The 18840-nt window shown below is 34.1% G+C and overlaps 3 protein-coding genes across 5 annotated transcripts in view; 2 read left to right on the top strand and 1 right to left on the bottom strand.

The window, feature by feature from the left end:
- Window positions 1–2062, bottom strand: part of LOC148768772 (uncharacterized) — a 2993-nt gene extending 931 nt beyond the window's left edge. Inside the window, exon 1 of the mRNA XM_088821341.1 lies at window positions 1–2062. This exon is cut by the window's left edge and continues 24 nt beyond it. Coding sequence (XP_088677467.1) covers window positions 1–1989 — 1989 coding nt within the window. The 5' untranslated portion in view covers window positions 1990–2062.
- A 3315-nt stretch (window positions 2063–5377) lies between these two features.
- Window positions 5378–8808, top strand: LOC105970396 (uncharacterized). Of its 3 annotated transcripts, none has more exons than XM_088822340.1 (8): window positions 5390–5480; window positions 5554–5794; window positions 6074–6452; window positions 6903–7130; window positions 7228–7582; window positions 7675–7799; window positions 7899–8034; window positions 8316–8808. In XM_088822340.1, exons 3-8 carry the CDS (start codon window positions 6109–6111, stop codon window positions 8553–8555), a joined length of 1428 nt encoding a protein of 475 aa, XP_088678466.1. In that variant the 5' UTR covers window positions 5390–5480; window positions 5554–5794; window positions 6074–6108; the 3' UTR covers window positions 8556–8808. The 3 variants fall into 3 exon arrangements, with proteins under 3 accessions (XP_012850662.1, XP_088678466.1, XP_088678467.1); XM_088822341.1 differs by having other exon boundaries at window positions 5441–5480; window positions 5554–5745; XM_012995208.2 differs by lacking the exon at window positions 5554–5794 and having other exon boundaries at window positions 5378–5480.
- Window positions 8809–11586: 2778 nt separating this feature from the next.
- Window positions 11587–15980, top strand: LOC105970474 (protein GRAVITROPIC IN THE LIGHT 1). Its single transcript, XM_088822333.1, has 2 exons — window positions 11587–11824; window positions 14541–15980. Exon 2 carries the CDS (start codon window positions 14541–14543, stop codon window positions 15816–15818), a length of 1278 nt encoding a protein of 425 aa, XP_088678459.1. The 5' UTR covers window positions 11587–11824; the 3' UTR covers window positions 15819–15980.
- The last annotated feature ends 2860 nt before the right edge of the window (window positions 15981–18840 follow it).

Genomic DNA, 18840 nt, shown 5'->3' with positions numbered 1-18840 from the left:
TCGAGAATGACTGTCCACACTGTTATCAATATGAAGATCTTGTGGTTTTGAAGATTGCGGGTCCCTCTTCGGCCTTTTCCAATGACGTTCTATGTGGCTATCGTCACTCTCATCCGACGGAGGCAAAACGTTCCTCTTCTTTATATCTCTAGGAGGGTTTTTGGTTTGGAGCACATTTCCGCGAGAAAGATTGCCGAGACTATTTCTTGCCTCATCTTCTTTGTCTTCAAGTGGAATCTTACTTAACTCCAAGTTCACCAAACTCGCAACTTTATTTTCAAGATAAGTTCCGTAAGCTTTAGTCCACCATCTTTTATAGCCGTCCGTGTGAAACTTTCTCGAATTTTGAGGAATGACAGAAAATATCACTTTAGACATGGACTCGAGCAAAACACATAGACGCCAATAACGGAGTCCATCTATTAAAGAAGCCTCGCGAACGTCTTCATCAAGTACTCCAGGCACATCTTGGTAAAACCCAAATTGACGGCTAAACCGATGAGGACTATATGGCTCAATAACGAAACGATTACCACGCCGCAAGGAGAGATAGCTCGAGCGGATGGCGATGAAATAATTTCTCTCGGACCCTTTTGTTGTTCCATCATCAACATATAAAGAAGACTCGCTCCTAGGGATCGTGGTGCAAGTCCAAGACATAAGATCTCCTTTGTGAATTCGTTTGCGTGCATCCGCGGGAGTGTAGTATCTAGCGCTTCCTTCTCCGGAATAAGATATCATCTTTGGGCCATCAACGGCTACGCCTTGCAGAACTTGACAATGGGTCTTGAAATAAAGCGCCAACCAACTATAGACGAAGTGAATAGGAAACGGAGAGTTCTCTTGATGGGGTCTCAAGGATCTCGAAATCCTATTTATGCCGTTGAAGATGCTTGCTAAGACAGGAACTGCAAGAGAGACTTCTTCGCCACTCGCCATTATGCTAGCCATCTTGAACGTTGAAGGACGTATCATGCCCACATCATCAGTAGGGAGAACGAAGGTGCAAAGCCAACAAGCCAAATGGGCTGCCAAGTATGTCTCGGACCTCAGTTCGACATCAACGCTAATGCTCGAAAACACAGCTTCTTCAATGTTGATCCATTTTGCATGTGCTTCAATATTGCCGGAAGGATTGTGAGTTGACTTGGGGCGAACACTTTTCTTTTCTTTGCGTGGAGGAGGTTGAGTGTACTTCTTCTGCTTCTTCGACCAAAACTGAATCCAGCTTTCGACAGAGACGTTGGAGGAAGGATCTTTAGAGCGCTTCCGAAGTAAGTGGTAGACATGGAATAGATATCGGCAGGAACGGTGAGAATATCGAACACCCTTTGCATCGGTACCAATGAGTTCTTGAGAGGCAGGGACAACTTCATCGTAAAGAAGCCCGGTTAACGGTAGCCCGGAGAGGATGTGCAAATCCCATAAAGAGATAGACATTTCTCCGGGAGACGTCAAGAGGGTATTTGTAGTCGGACACCATGCCTCGAAGAACGCCTTCATGATTTCGGAATTGTAGTCGTACGTGAAAAGGGAAGCATATACAGAATCGTAGATCTTCGCAGACTTTAGCTTGTGCTGGCAACGGCTGAGAACGTCTTCGGTCCATTCCCAGTACCCTTTGAAGAATTGAAAGCCGCCGGAAAGCTCGAGAGTATCTCCCCACTTGACTTTTCCCTCCACGATGTTGCCACCCAAAGTCGGCAGAAGGCTCGGACCGCTTGACTCTTCCGGAAGCAGGGATCTGTCGGGTTTATGATTTGATGCTCGCAAGCTATACACGTACTCGTACTTATTATGAGGATGCTCGTGGGACCAAACGGACATGCGATTCGGAGTCGTGAGACGTGGCCATTGCTTTGCGTAAGAACCAATAAGGGGGGCATAAATCGTCAAGACGGTTCCTTTGTCATTCGGTTGGTAGCGATCGTCAAGAATTACCAATTGCTCGTCGCCGGAAGAGGAGAAAGCTTGCTTGAAACAAACCATCGCAAAACCTGTCAAAACAATTCAAAACAAAGAGCAATTAGTTTGACAAAAAAAAAAAAAAAAAAAAAAAGAGGAGGAAGAAAAAGAACGGGGGCAAGGAACTGCGCTAAAATCAAATACCAAATCTGTCGAGTTGCAAAACCTGGACAAGGAAAACAGTATTTAGTTTCGATAAGCAATCGAGCAAAATAAACTAGCAAAACCCGAATTTAAGTCAAAAAGCAAACATACCGTTTATTATTGTTGAAATAAAAGAAATAATCTCTCTGCTCACAGAAATTGGTTATGCACAAAATTATTATACAGAACGAACCTGGAGTCAAGTAAAAAGGGAGAATAAATAACGAATAAGGAAAACAACGCAGTAGCAGGCAAGAGAATAACTTCGGCGATTATTGATGTGGTGAAGTTGTGAAAAAAAAATCGGGGGTCTCTCTATTTTTATAGGCGTCAAGTAAACAGTCCAATGCGAATTAGACTTTTGAACAGCCAATTGCGGAAGAATCACAAACGGAATCAAACATGGATTGCTAGTTACCATCTGATTGAAAATTACGATTCCAAGGAGAGAGAGAGTCCAAGTAGAGAAAGACTCTCCTGCCTCGCACGGAAATCGAGTTGCAATTGAAGTTGCATTAAAAAAAAATCTGATTTTTATGTGGGCCCTGCTCTTACTTGTTTGAGAATAAGTATGCACGTTTGTCTCACGTGCAATTCAAGTTTGAAGTTTGAGGAATAGTTGGGCCAAATTGATTAAAGGAAGATTGGGCTCAAAATTTTTATTGGTTTATATCATCAATTAGCCTGGACCAAGAATCGAATGAATGTTTATATATATATATATATATATACCGAGGAAAGTCAATATTATCGTGACTTATTCACTTCAAGACGCATCGTCCGTAAATAAGTCGCGAGGGGGCATTTGTAGATAAATAAATTTTATCCAAAATAAAGGGGCAATTATGCAATTATGGGGACAAGGAGTTTTATGCAAATTCAATGGCAGTTCCGTAATTAGATATTTGAATATAAATCAAATCGAATTATATGCCATGAAAAGTGGCGTATATTAATATTTGTCTATTTTAATTTTAGGGATTTAATATTGATTCCTAAATTAAATAGATAATTGATTTTAAATATATATATTGACCAATAGGATTATTTCTTCTCTTCCAAGTTACAAGAGATAAATACCAATTTAAATCGGGCCAATCAAATCGCGCCACATCATCAGTAAGGCCCATCAAGGACTCTTATTCTACCACTATAAATAGGGATCCTCCCTTCACAATTCAAATACAACTGAAGGAGCAGAAACCGTAGGAGCAAAATTCTCTCTACAATTCAAGAAGCAAGGAAGAAGACTTCGTAGGAGGTAAGATTCTCTCTCTACATTCAAAGTGTTCTTCGTCTACATTCAAAGTGTTCTTGAGCAAATTCAAGGCATTCTTCATCAAGATCTAGCCTTCGATCCGAGATAACGGTGCCAAACCTTCGGATTAACGTTAATCAATTCAAGTCAAGATCACTGGAAGATTGAAGGGGCAAATCCATCAAGAATTTCAAGATCTTCAAGTCAAATCAAGTCAAAATTCAACGTTCGATCCGAGATTCAAGTCGCAAGACCCTCGGAAAACGTTATTCAAATCCAAAATCAAATCCGGAGAAGATCAAGTCAACGACCCGACTCCGAAAATTCAAGTCAACTATATATTGTTCTAGAGAGAAGAATCAGAGGATTAAAATAGAGATTGTAACCCGCAATTTACTTATTTTAATTCAATAAATTATTTTTGTTCAATTTTTCTTGTTTGTTTATATCGCAGATAAGAATTTGTAACACAGCACCCTCGGAGCTTCTTGACACTTTACACCTTTAAAAAATAATAATAGCATTTGGCACCCTCAAAATACAATAAATTATGCACAATGCACCCTTAATTGAATAATAAAGGCTATTTTTCTTTTTTGGTTTTTATTTTATTTTATATCCCTGTTGCAACATAACAAATTAAATCGTTATTTTCTTCAACCTCCAACTTAATTTCGGGTGCACCAAGTGCAAAAAAAAAAAAAAATCAAACTCGACTATTGAAAAAACTACAGTTTTTTACAAAATAAAATAAAATAAACTTTTATCACTAAATTATTCGATTGATGGATCTTATATAGTAATTGGTGGAATATGAGATAGAAATATTTGGAAGAAAATATGGTTTTAAAATAACTTGATAATGAAACAGCTGAAGGATTTTTTTTTCTTTGTGTAAAATAATTTTTTTGTGATAAAAAAAATATAATTTTTATATATATTGATGTGATGTATTTTTACTTTTGCATTTTTTAGTTTCAAAATAAGAAATTGATGAATAAGAAAATGATTTCATATTTGGCATTTTAAAACAATACCACTAAAAATATTTAATTATCTTTATTAACTTTAAAAATTCAATCAGGATGCATTACGCATGATTTATTATGTTTCGATTTTCAAGGGTGCAAAGTGTTATTAGTTTATCTCGAGGGTGCAAAACACCAAACTGCTATATTGCAAGAGTGCAAAGTGGAATTAAGCAATTTCTGGAAGCAATAATTTTTACTTGGACCTAATTAGGCTTGTTGGGCCGCTTGAGCTAATTGATTTGGGTTTTAACCATCAAATTTTAGATGTGCTACCATATGGTGGCATATCGATCGGAATTTTATACATATTCCAACTCCGACTACAAAAATATCTGCAAAGTAAAAATCGTAATATTTGGAATGATAAAATGGATTTACTTTGGAATTGTTTTTGAAAATTACAAATTTAATCAAAACCTGGAATGTTAGATAATATTTTTGCAAAATAAAAATTGTTATTTTTGGAATCGAAATAAAAAATTATCATTTCAAATTTGATATTTTCGAATTTAAATCGACGAAATTCAAAAACTGCGTCACAATACTCACAACTTCCATGTTAATTTTCCTACTTAAAACATGGGCCTATGTAATCATGAACCCTAGCCCACAAAGATCATTCAAATGTTTAGATTCACACAATTATATTTATTCTATAATTAAATTACGTATAATAGAATCTCGATAAATTAGTAATTTTATTTAAATAATTAATTTTCTCGATCCTGATTTGGTGACATATACTAAATTATTAATTCGATAATTTAATATTATACTATACAGTAGAACTTCGATAAATTAATGCACAATAAATTAATAATCTCGCTTAAATAATAGTTTCTCTCGATCCCGACTTGGTGAGAACGTGTTCACTTATTAACTCGATAATTTAATAATTCGCTAAATTAGTAGAATTTCTCTATTTTCGACTGGATTAATTTATAGAGATGTAACTGTACTATATATTCATAAATAAATTATTTTGACTAACATTGAAAAATATAAATGCAATTTAAAACGATTTCCTCGAAATAGATCTCTCAAACCAGCCCCGACTTTTCTCCCCTCGTTCTCTCGTCAAGGTTTCTCTCTCTTCTCTCTCTCTCTCTCTCTCTCTTATCTGTGTGTGTGTTCATTTTCGGTGTTTATTTGCAGGATTGTTTTAATCATTTTAACCAATTGCTTGTTTGGTCCCTCGTAAATCGAGAAATACGAAAATTAAGAAGAAGAAAAAAAAAATCATATTCAGAAAAACGGATCTTGCGGAATTTGATTGTTTATCGGACTGCCTGAACCGATTATCGCTGAATCTGGTGTTGTAATTGGCTGGAATTTCTATTTTGCTGTGTTCGTGAGCTGATTTCTGTGATCTGCGTTTTTCCCCTTTTCAATTTAGGTTAAAATGTTGTCTTGTCAATATATGTGTTTAATTAGGTTTTTATAAGAAGAAAAAACTGTTGATCTGTTATTTATGCTTGATTTTAATCATTTTCTAAATTTATTTTATTTGCATAGAAATATTTGGCTGTGGCTGTGGATAATTACCGATTCTATCAGTTAAAGAATTTGGATAACCAGATGAATTTATTTCTATGTTCTGGAAATGGGCATTAAATTTATGTTGCTTCGTTGATGTTTCTGAAGCATTTTGGTTTAAAATTGTGATTTTTTGCAGGTTGATTGAGATTGTTTGACCCAGAGAAAAAAAAAATGGGTGGTGGATTTAGGGTGCTGCATCTGGTTCGACCGTTTCTTTCGTTTCTGCCAGAGGTGCAGACTGCAGACCGAAAAGTTCCCTTCAGAGAGAAGGTTATATACACTGTGATATCCCTTTTCATTTTCCTAGTGTGCAGTCAGCTTCCACTGTATGGCATACACTCGACGACTGGCGCAGATCCATTCTATTGGATGCGTGTTATTCTTGCTTCAAATCGGGGCACTGTGATGGAGCTTGGAATCACTCCAATAGTGACGTCTGGGCTTGTTATGCAACTCTTGGCGGGCTCAAAGATCATTGAAGTCGATAACAATGTCCGAGAAGATAGAGCCCTTCTGTAAGTTTAACATAAGTCGTGGCATGTTTAATGTTTTAATTTTCGTCTATAGTTAGTTGATTTGGCTGGAGTTTCCTTGATTATTAGTTTAGTTGTCTAATATGTGCATTTCATTATGCTATATTGGGAAGAATTATATTTAATATTTCAAATATAAACATTGTGAACGTAAGTAATTTCTACAATACAGAAGATTCCCTTGCCTGCTAAATGATCGAACCATTCTTCTAATCTTGAAAATCTGGGAAGTTATCAATTTGATGTTTGCTATTTAAGTCAACCTAGATTGACACATTGAGTTACGATGTCCCGTTATCACAGAAGAGTTATGGGTTTTATAATCCTTGTCCTGCTTGAATATGTCATTGTATTACACAATATTTGAAACTATGAAAGATTCATTATTTCATTAGATTGTCTTCTTAATGATTTTCTTTCTTACTCGGGCAGAAATGGTGCTCAGAAGTTGCTAGGTATCTTGATCGCAGTTGGTGAGGCGGTTGCGTATGTTCTCTCAGGAATGTACGGCAGTGTTGGCCAACTTGGAGTTGGTAACGCAATTCTTATAATTCTGCAACTCTGCTTCGCTGGCATTATCGTTATTTGCCTGGATGAACTTCTCCAGAAAGGATATGGTCTGGGCTCTGGTATTTCACTCTTCATCGCAACAAATATTTGGTAAGCGGTTATTACTCATTGTCGTATTTATTATGTGGTCACTGGTACTTTGTGCATGAATACGAGCGTGTGCTTAAGAGTTTACTCGTTTTAACAGTGAAAGCATAATTTGGAAAGCATTTAGTCCAACTACTATCAATAGCGGGCGTGGAGCTGAGTTTGAAGGTGCCGTTATTGCTCTATTCCATTTGTTGATAACACGAACTGACAAAGTTCGTGCTTTGCGAGAGGCATTCTACCGGCAGAATCTTCCGAATATCACAAACTTACTTGCCACGGTTCTGGTGTTCCTTATCGTCATTTACTTCCAAGGCTTCCGTGTGGTCTTGCCCGTGAGGTCAAAGAACGCCCGTGGACAACAGGGTTCGTATCCAATTAAGCTGTTCTACACTTCCAACATGCCCATCATTTTGCAGTCCGCTCTCGTGTCAAATCTGTACTTCATCTCACAGGTATTAAATTGTCTTAGGTAGTTTGAATGAGTTTGAAATCTATTACCTTTTTAAATAGCTAGGCAAACTAATATGACTTGTATTTTGTGCAGTTACTTTATAGGCGATATGGTGGAAATTTCCTTGTGAACCTTTTGGGAATTTGGAAGGAATCGGAATATTCCGGTCAATCTATTCCCGTTGGTGGTCTTGCTTATTACATTACTGCCCCATCAAGGTAATCCAGCTCCTGATTGTATTTTCCTTTTTCGTCTTTCTGTTGACTTTGTTGATGAGTTTAACTTACATATTTCTTGAACTGAATTATGACTCACAGCTTGTCGGATATATTGGCCCATCCTTTCCATGGGCTGTTTTACGTTGTGTTTATGCTGTCAGCATGTGCTTTATTCTCAAAAACCTGGATTGAGGTCTCGGGATCCTCCGCCAAAGATGTGGCTAAACAGCTCAAGGTAAAATATTTTGATACTCGATTCGGTAATATAGTCGCTACATCTTGTTATATCAATGGTCATACATGATCTTCTTGAAAAATATTTGCATCATACTCCGTGATTATTCTCCATAAGCATCCAATAAAAACCAATGGCCCTTAATGTAGATATCATGTTTATGTACCGTTGATTATTTGGGTACAAGTCTAGGTTTCAAATTCTGCCTATCCCCTTATTACGAATTTGATTTTTTTTTGTTTAAAGGCAAATACATCATGATTTTTTGGACGATTTTTCAGGAGCAACAAATGGTGATGCCTGGGCATAGAGAATCGAATTTACAGAAGGAGCTGAACCGATATATCCCAACTGCAGCAGCTTTTGGTGGGATGTGTATCGGTGCACTAACTGTGTTGGCCGATCTTATGGGTGCAATTGGTTCAGGCACAGGTATTCTTCTTGCAGTCACTATCATATATCAGTATTTCGAGACCTTCGAAAAGGAGAAAGCTAGTGAGCTCGGTTTCTTCGGTTTTTAGAGCACTAGCATTCGTTGCCTGAAATCTGTCCGCAAATTTGGGAATGTAAAAGAAGAATTCACGAAAGATTCGAAACAGGAGATTGTAGCTTTAGTTTGCTGTTAGTTTGTTAGATCTTTCTTTTTTGCTAGTTGTTTCGAGACTTTTGAAATTTGGTGAGTTGGCCGAAATTACAGTTTATTACTTCACTGAGATTTTGATGTTTTGGTAACAAATACCTGTATTTTATTCAAGTTTTTGGTTCTTTAGACTACTTACTTTGCTTTCTTCCTCCATTTATCTTATATATGCATCTATGAGTATATATATATATATATATATATATATATATATATATATATATATATATATATATATATATATATATATATATATATATATATATGTATCTGTGTGTGTGTTTTCAGTCATGTTTTCGATATGAAATGCCAGCACTTGCTTTTAAATTTATCTCTCGAAACATATTTCCGAGAAATATATATTACATAAATCAGTCATGCGTCACAAACTTGACCTAAAAATATTAGCAAGAGGGCTTTGGTTGATTCAGGTCATTTTACTCTAATCTTTCTTACTTCACCAACTAAACCGCTCTTACATATTTCATCGCATCAATCTTTTTATATCATGTGATGGAAGATCATCGTTACAAGACCGTTTTCTAACTTTTTTCTAAGTAATTAAGATTTTAGAGTTCGAAATACTGCATTCTTAACTTTTTCTTTCTATTGTAAATGAACATAAAATATAAAATAATATTTATAAATTTTAAATAAATATTTTGAATAAAAAATAGATAGCACCAAAAGAAAACATGGGAATCAATAACATTGTTAACCACAAATTTTCGAGTCTACAAAATATAAATACGAGTCAGGAAAATAGGGAACAAACAATTTTATTAATCAAACAAAATAGATTAAAATCTCTGGAATATCCCTGAGTCTTCTCTCCTAATTCAATTCAAGTGCTTAGAAGCTTTTTCTTGAATCAAATAAATATAAGCACTTGAATTCAAACGTGTTTATCAATTCACGACGGAGACTCGGAACTTGAGCTTAAAAGCTCGATATGTGTCTATGTAAGTCTGAATTTATAGGGTCCTTAATTGACTTGTCTGCATGACGATGAAAGAAATTAATTTTGCTTGCTTGTGTTAGAGAAAAACCAGTTGAGATTTCTTGTAGTTTTCAATAAACCAAATTTAGGGCAAAAATATATCTCTTTAGACCAATGAAGGCAAGAGCCAGTTCTGTGTGGGGGCCATTTTTTTTTGTGAATTTTAAGGACAACTAAAAAATTATAGGGTAAATTACAATCACCCCCATGGGATATGATCAAATTACAAAAAACCCCTCTTGTTTGGATAATTACAACGACCCCCTCAACTATAAATCTTTTTATACGTCCACCCTTACGGTTTCAAATTTCGTGGAATTTTCGAGATTATATGTATTGTATCACTTTTGTACCCGTTTTATCCTATTCGAACTCCACATTTTAAAGCAAGATGATCATAATATGTGTTTTTAAGCTTGTATATATCAGATTGTGGTGCATCAGAAACTGTATTTTTACACAAAACGAGTACAAACTAGAACACATTTCACGAAATCTAGATGATTATGTTGAATTTGACACCATAATGGTGGAGTTGTAAGAAAAAAATCATAGCTGAGGGGGTAGATGTAATTATCCAAATAAGATGAGTTTTTTCGAAAATTGACCATACCTCAGGGAAGTAGTTGTAATTTACCCAAAATAATATAATATTTATATACTGATATTTATGTAAGTACACTTATGATAATATCAATTTGTATGACTTCAGGCGCTACAGATTATTCTAAAATTAATTAGTGTCAGGAAATGCGTAAACCTAGCCTAATACCCGGTCCTCCCCACATGAACAATTGCCGTCAAACACAAACTAACAATATATAATATGAATCAAATATAATATAAAAAAATAAGTAAATTGTTTAAATTCAATATTGGTAGGTATTTGGAATTTTTTTATTTTGATTCAATTTGAGTATAGAAAGCAATCGCCTGTCGAATTTAGTCGTGGAAAGTATTGCTATATAGAATCAATCAATCAAATTATTTGACTATTCAATATTGGATATTGATTTCCGATTACAATTAACAAAGAAATTCCACCTTCCCACTTCTCTCACACACAACGACGTCTTCCGTAATTACAACATACCCTAATCAGTATAAAATTTTGGTTCCGCCACTGACACACATTTTTTTTAAGATTTTACTTCAGAACAAAGCTCGCGATTATTTAAAATTACAACTAGGGGTGTGCAAGGGTTGGTACGGCTCGGTTTTTGCAATAAATCAAACACGTACCGGTAATATCGTTTTTTCATATTTTAAGAACCGAATATGTCGTTTTTTTTCCGATTCGGTGTTAATGGGTTTTTAGGTTTTCGGTTAACGGTTTCGATATCAATTTGGTTTCATCTATCGGTTCGGCATAAAATCAATATTTGATTAACAGTTAATTTAGACTTTCATTACATTTGTTTGAGAAAATTAATAAATAACAACCCAAAATTAACTAACAAAAAAACATGTCACATGGAGGCGTTCGAAAGAACGATGCGCGTTAGGGGAAGACGGTAGATTTATGCTATACATTAAAAACGACTCCCGTCTTGTATATATCGGTTCGGTAATTTTTTTATTCTCCATACACAAACCGATATTTTCGGGTTTTCAACAAAAAATTACCGGATATGCGGTTTTAAGTCGCGACAGTGCATATCGGCTAAATTTTTTCGATTTTCGGTTCGATTTTTCGGTTTCTTAATTTTTTTGGTCACCCTAATTACAACTACAAAATATGCATTAACTTATGATGTACTTCAAAAAAAAAAATCAATTGGCTAAACCCAAATCCGATCAAAAACCAACCCATGAACACCCCTAAATGTTTTTTTGAAAGATCCAAGGGCAAAATCGTCAAAATGTGAAACCAGAATTTGTAATTTAATAATTCTTAATATTTACTCTATCTAGTCGTGTTTGGTATATTTGATATTTCTCCTCTCTCACAAAAAGACAGCCTCCATTTTTTTCAACTTCTTCTTCTCCTTCTTCTTCTCCTTCTTCTTAGCATCAACGATCCTTCTCCAACCCGACCCGACCCGACTCTGAAAAACCCGATTCATAACCGCAACTAAGTCATGCAGAAAAATTTGTCTTCTTTTTTAATTAATGGCGGACCTCTCTGATTGAAGTTTCTTCTTCACACGGTAAGTTCTTTTCTTTCTTTGTCTTTTTAATCACACAGTTTTTATTTATTTATTTATTTATTATTACAATCTTCAGTGTTTATGTGCTTCTCTGGGTTTTGTTCCTCTGTTTTGGACACGTACAAACACGCGCTTTCCTTATGTATTTATTAATTTATATTACATGGTTTTTTTTTTTTTTTTTTTTTTTTTTTGTTAAATTAAGTCCACAAGTAATGTTAAATCACGAAAAAATTTCTCTTGTTTGGTAATTGCAATTACCCATCGCCTATATTTCTTCTTACACGTTAATCTTTATGTGTCAAATTCAACAAATTTTTTTAGATTATGTGAAATGTTCTCTAGTTTGTACTCGTTTTGTGCAAAAATGCAGTTTCTGATGCACCACAATATGCTATTTACAAGCCAAGAGACACATGTTATGATCATTTTGTTTCAAAATGTGGAGCTCGAATCGAGTAAAACGAGTACAAACTGAAGAATATTTCACTAAATTTGACACCACAAGAATGAACGTGTAAAAAGATTTATGGTTGATGGGTGGCTGTTATTATTCAAAAATTAAGGAATTTTTTGTAATTTAACTTTAACTCAGGAGCGACGATCGTAATTTATTTTATTTTTGTTTTTTGGAATTTCCTTTGATGGGAATCCAAATTCCAAGCCTAAATTCTGCAGCTTTGTGTTTTTTTGTTGGAAGCTGACTCTATTTTCTTTTTCGTTTTTCTCATGTAGTAAAAAAAAAAAGAAAACGTATTTTTACCCTCGTAGGCCGTAGCCTAGTTCAATTTTCTTTATCAATAAGAAAATGCATTAATTTAAAAACGAAAGAACACGAATCCATATTGGAAAACACCCATCACAAAAACACGATATATATATATATATATATATATATATATATATATATATATATATATATATATATATATATATATATATATATATATATATATATATATATATATATCAGATGATAATTAAGTGTAACATCTATAAGACTGTCGTATAAAAAATGATGTGGGGCCCGTTATATTTCGTGTGTGTTTCTATCCGTTGGATGATAACGGAGGGTCGAACAAATCATATATATATATATATATATATATATATATATATATATATATATATATATATATATATATATATATATATTGTGGTCGAGTAATAATAATTCGCATGTAATTAATTAATTAACGAAAATCTGGTATGTGGCAAAATCGTGCATTTAATTGCAAATCTGTCTTATGGTTCGCACATCTGGTCCTCGTTCCATCTTAATTTATCACACATTATTATTATTAGAATTATTATTACTCTCTTTTTAACTTATTATTATTATTATTATTATCGTACAAATTTATTTATATATATATAATATATATATTAATAAAATACTGCACGTACGTAAGAAAATAATAATTTATTTATGATTGAGATTCCGACTGTTGGTGGCTGCGAATGGTTTTCAAGATTTGTTCTTAGACGTGCCTAAATTGGACTTTTTAAAGAGCCCTTATTTTATTCTTTATTCTTTATTTTATTTTTTATAATGCTAATTATAATTAAATATTGGGATTTGGTTATAAATTATAAATATATCTAATGAAATTAATTGCACATTTGCACTACTTACGTAGATAGTGTTGTAGCGTGGGGATTAGTTATATTTCATTGTCAAACATTGATTTGACTAATTCAATTTTGAGAATTTATTAATTAGGGAAAATAGAAATTACTGGTTCTGGTTCTGACTATAAACGAGAGAAGCGGTCGCATCGCCCCCCCAATTTTTAGGAAAAAAAATACGGGCCCTCAAATAATGTTTTGTACTCTATGTATAAACTAGTTATAGTATTAAACAATATTTAAAATATATAAACAGTTCAATAATTTGAATAACCATAGCTATATTATTTTACATAGTAGAAGTATTCGTTGAAATTTTAATACATTTATTCTTGCATTTGATGTGAATGAAATATTCTATAGCAATTATAATTAGTTAGATATTGAGTTCAGTCTACCAATTCCTTTTAACTATTTCAAGATTTTAAACTTTTTTCCAGCAATCTTTTCATTTTTTTTAATAATCTACGTTGCATATCTCTAGTTTAAAAGAGTTTCGGCAAGTTAAAATATACTACATCTTATTTTATTATAGTTAAACAAATGTCATATATATTTACTTATTCAATAATATTTTTATGGCTATTTCAAAAACATCGGAACATTGCCCTGAACCCCGTAAACTTTTAATTTATCTTAATTTCGTCAATAATATTTCAGTCATATTTTCCCCAAAATTCATAAATGCTACTCAAAAAATTGTAAAAATTGTTGTCCTTATAATCAATTAATTTGTACATTTATAAATTTATACAATACCAATAGTACTTATTCTTCCCGTTGAGCAGTTGCTCAACTTTAATTTCAAAGGATCCAAAAAAATAATAATAAATAATAAAAATAAAAATAAAATTAAATTAAAGAATTTCAAAATGGCCTCGATCCAAGAGATAAAGCACACACCTTTATTTATCTTTTATTACAAAAAAAACTTGCAATAAATATTTATTTAGATCACAATCATTATTGTCATTGTCCTTCATAATATTCCATTCCATACTTAGAGAAATATTCTCTATAATCACTTTTAGCCAGCTTAATTTCACAGCTTCTGCTTAATTAATTCCATCTTTCTTGATTTATACAGATGGATTCAGTTACTACCACCCCAAGAAAGAGCCGATTAGCTCGAACTTTCGCTAAGGTTCGGCACATACAAGCCGTGATCAATGTCCAAAAGACGAAAATACCCCTCGACAAGAAAAAAACGACGAAAAAAACTCCTCCGGTAGCGAAGAACGACAACGAAAACGATGCGGTTATCGAAGAAGCATTTCTTGCGAAACTATTCGCCTCCGTATCTTCGATCAAAGCCGCGTACGCGGAGATGCAATTCGCGCAGCTCCCTTACGACGCCGACGGGATCCACTCCGCGGATCAAACGGTCGTGTCGGAGCTCGGAAACTTGTCCGAGTTAAAACAGAGTTACTTCAAGAAACAGTTCGATGAGATGATGTCACTAACGCCGGACAAAAGTATGCTTATGTCGGAGATTCAAGAGCAGAAATCTCTTCTCAAGACGTACGAAATCACGGCCAAGAAATTGGATTCGCAGCTCAAGCTTAAGGACTCCGAAATCACGTTTCTCGAGGAGAAGTTAGCGGACGCCGTTTGCGACAACAAATCGCTCGAGAAGAGAATATTGAAATCGAAATCGAACTCGCCGAGTGAGAATGAAAATAGTTTACGGCACGGCCATTTTGTTGCGTACTTCCATCAGGCGATTAAATCGATCCGAAGATTCGTCCGTTTGTTGGTAAGCGAGATGCAATTTACGGGATGGGATTTGGAAGCCGCGGCGGGGTCCATCGAGCCGGGAGTTTCATTTTGGAAGCCGAATCATATTTGTTTTGTGTTCGAGTCCTTCGTGTGCGGAGTTATGTTTGATGGTTTCGACAACCCTAATTTCTCCAACGGAATCGAGTTTAGAAAAGGTCGTCGCCTATTTAGCGACGGATTCACGGAGCTTAAATCCGTAGAGTCGTTTGCGGAATTTTGTCGCGCCAAGTATTTGAAGCTAATGCATCCGAAGATGGAAGAGTCCCTTTTCGGGAACTTGGACATGAGGAATAGTTTGGTGGGCCCCGGTGGCCCGATTGAATTTCCGAAAAGGGCCTTCTTTGCGGCATTCGGTGACATGGCGAAGTGCGTGTGGGTCCTACATTGCCACGCGTGCTCTTTCGATAGTGAGGTGTCTGTCTTTCGAGTGGATAAGGGGAGCCGTTTTTCCGAGGTTTATATGGAGAGCTTGAGCGACGAAGCGTTTTTGTCGTCGGAAATTGATTATCCGCGCGTGGCTTTTACGGTTGTTCCGGGGTTTAGTGTCGGTGGGACCCTCGTTCAGTGTCAGGTGTACTTGAGCTGATCTGTTTTATTATTAGATGCTACACTCTGTGAAATATATCGTGTATAATATATTGAGAATTATTTTTTTATGGCTTGTCTAGATATTTTAGGACTTCAATTTATTGGATTTTGGAGAGATCAATTATTGTGTACTGTATAAGAGCTCCCCATTCTTTTTAAATCTTTTTTATTATTTATTTTAATGGTAGTAATAGGTGTATATTGTAGTGATATATATCATACATTGAATAAAGTTTTTGTAACTATATATTTTGATGTACTATTGCCTATAATAGTGCCTTTTTATTTGCTTTTAGACACTAACATGTGAATTTCTTTCTTATGCTTTGTACAACTGGAGTTGGACTAGTTGCTAAACAAATTATTGTCGATGTTAAGTTTAATTATTATTTATTGATCAATAAAAATTCAATACTGCGAGGGTACGTTTGGCTAAGTTTATTTGAAATAATAGTAAATTACAAACACCCCCATGAGGTATGGTCAAATTACAAAAACCCCCCTCTTGTTTGGATAATTACATCTACCCCCTCAACTATGTTTTTTTCTTAGACCTCCACCTTTATGGTGCCAAATTCAACATAGTCATCTAGATTCCGTGAAATGTGCTCTAGTTTGTACTCGTTTTCTGTAAAAAATACAGTTTCCGATGCACCACAAACTGATATATACAAGCTAAAAATCACATATTATGATCATCTTGCTTCATAATGTAGAGATTGAATGGGATAAAACGGGTACAAAAGTGATAATATTCCATATAATCTCGAAGATTCCACTAAATTTGAGGAGTTGAGGGGGTGGATGGAATTATCCAAACAAGAAGGGTGTTTTTGTAATTCGACCATACCTCAGGGGGGTGTTTGTAATTTACCCTTTGAAATAATTGGTAAACTTTCATATTTGATAAACTGTTTTAAGAACTGATAAGCTGTTGCTTCTAATTTTTAGAATTAATCTTTAAAATGATTGGACAATAAGCTTATAAGCTATTTCTTTTAGAGAAATGTACAATTGAAGACAAGGGTTCTTTGTGAAAATTATTATTACTACAAATTTGAATTTTTCAATAAATTGGTGAATGTGTGAATTAATTGGAAGATGATAGTTGAACTAGTTGGGCAATACCCTTTGGGCTCTTTTGGTTGGATGGTTAGGATAGATAGATAGGGGATATGATTATCAATATAGAGATTAATATGGTTATTAGTAACACAAATTACGTCTTTTGGTTTGCGGGATACCCATATGGTTAAAATTGTGTACCAATCATTTCTCTTGTTTTGTTTCAATGATATCTGAGGATTATGCTCGAATTGTCAAAAATACCCCTTCCATTCTTTCTCATTTAATTATCTTTCTTATTTAATTACTGTTCTCTTTGTTCCTTTTTTTTTTGTTTTTCTTCTGTTTCTTTTGGTTTGTAATAAAGAACAGAAAATATATAATGTCACTTGAATCATATAAAAATGTTCACAAACTTAAATATTTTTTGTTGAGATTTAACTTGTAAAAAAAATTATTTACACAATTACACTTGCATACATGTATGTAAATAGCAAATACACACAAAACTTCATAGACACTTTCTTGTACGTATGTCTCTTACAAAACATCCGGTAAAACCTAAACAAATGTATGGTGGAAAAATCAGTCCAATGAATCAATAATTCAACCCTCACTGAATCACTTAATCCAACTTACAAAAATCAGTTGTTGTCATCACTTTCTTCATCAATTAAATTCAATGACTTTGTAAGTTGTTTGTAAGTGGGACGGCAACAACTTCATCCTACTGCAATATTCACAATATATCTTACTGTATGTAAGAAACAAAACGCAATGTAAGACAATAAATCAACATGAAAATTCAATCCATTAATTCAATATATTTTAATATTATCTAAATGTGGATTAGTCCCACATTTAGATATCAAGATTTTAGAGAACCCCCGGTTTCATGATGCTTGTGCACAATCATTCTTTGAAAATGAGAAGACACCAGAAAGTTAAATAACACGAATTACACCAAGAAATCATAATTCACCCATTCCTAATTTTTTTTTTTTTTTGAGTAAATTCAAGTCCATTACAAGGGGAAATAGAGGTGGGGGGACTCGAACCCTAGACCGTTACCCTATTGGTAAGGGCTAGGTACCAACTCTCCTAATGAGGGTTGGTAATTCACCCATTCCTAATTAAAACAATATAAACTACTCTTAAATTAAAAAAATATCTCTGTTTTTTCCTTTTTTGCTTGGCCTGCCTTCTACCGTAGTATTTGAACATTAAAAAATATCATTTTTCTTTTATAAAAATCTAGCTGATTGATTCCCCAACTGATATGCAAGTAATTTATAGGGCTTCACTATTCAAAGTTGGATCTATAATATAATATTCAGAGACTCAAAATAAATTCATTTATTTGATTATTTCCAATTTCCAAATTCTCCATTCTACCTTCTAATCTCAAAACAATGTTCTATTACGAACTGCCAAAATAATTTTATTATTTCCCACAAAAGTTCTCAATAATCCATACATCTATTAACTCATTTATTAAAAAAAAAAAAATTGGGACAAAAGCAAGATTTAATCGACAAAAGAGAAAAAGGTAAAAGGATAAGACAAATAATTAGCCAATTGGCTGATAAAATTCGTGGGTCCAGTAATCATGGAAGGGTTCAACTGCCAAACCAAACATTGTATTAAGAGGGATCATTTGTCCCATCACGCCCAAACACTCAAACCAAAGAGGCCCTTTAAGTACACATTATCTAGATTATAATTTCAAACTAACATATGCCCTTACATTGGAGTTACACATCATTATCTATAATAATTACCTAATCTTTATACCCTAAAACAATCTAATAATAAATACAAACATGATATATATGATTGTGATGTCTCGAAACTCGTTTTATTTTGAACTCTTTTCTTTTCTTTCAATTTCTTGATTTATACTCGAAAATCATAAGCAATGTGACCGGCATTAAGATGGATTTAAATTAATGACC

This window comes from Erythranthe guttata, chromosome 8 (genome assembly GCF_056151865.1).
Source record: "Erythranthe guttata isolate IM_541 chromosome 8, IM_541, whole genome shotgun sequence".
In the NCBI taxonomy this organism is placed as follows: domain Eukaryota; kingdom Viridiplantae; phylum Streptophyta; class Magnoliopsida; order Lamiales; family Phrymaceae; genus Erythranthe; species Erythranthe guttata.
Note: the sequence above shows the minus strand (reverse complement) of the source record. Positions and strands in the feature narration are given on the sequence as shown.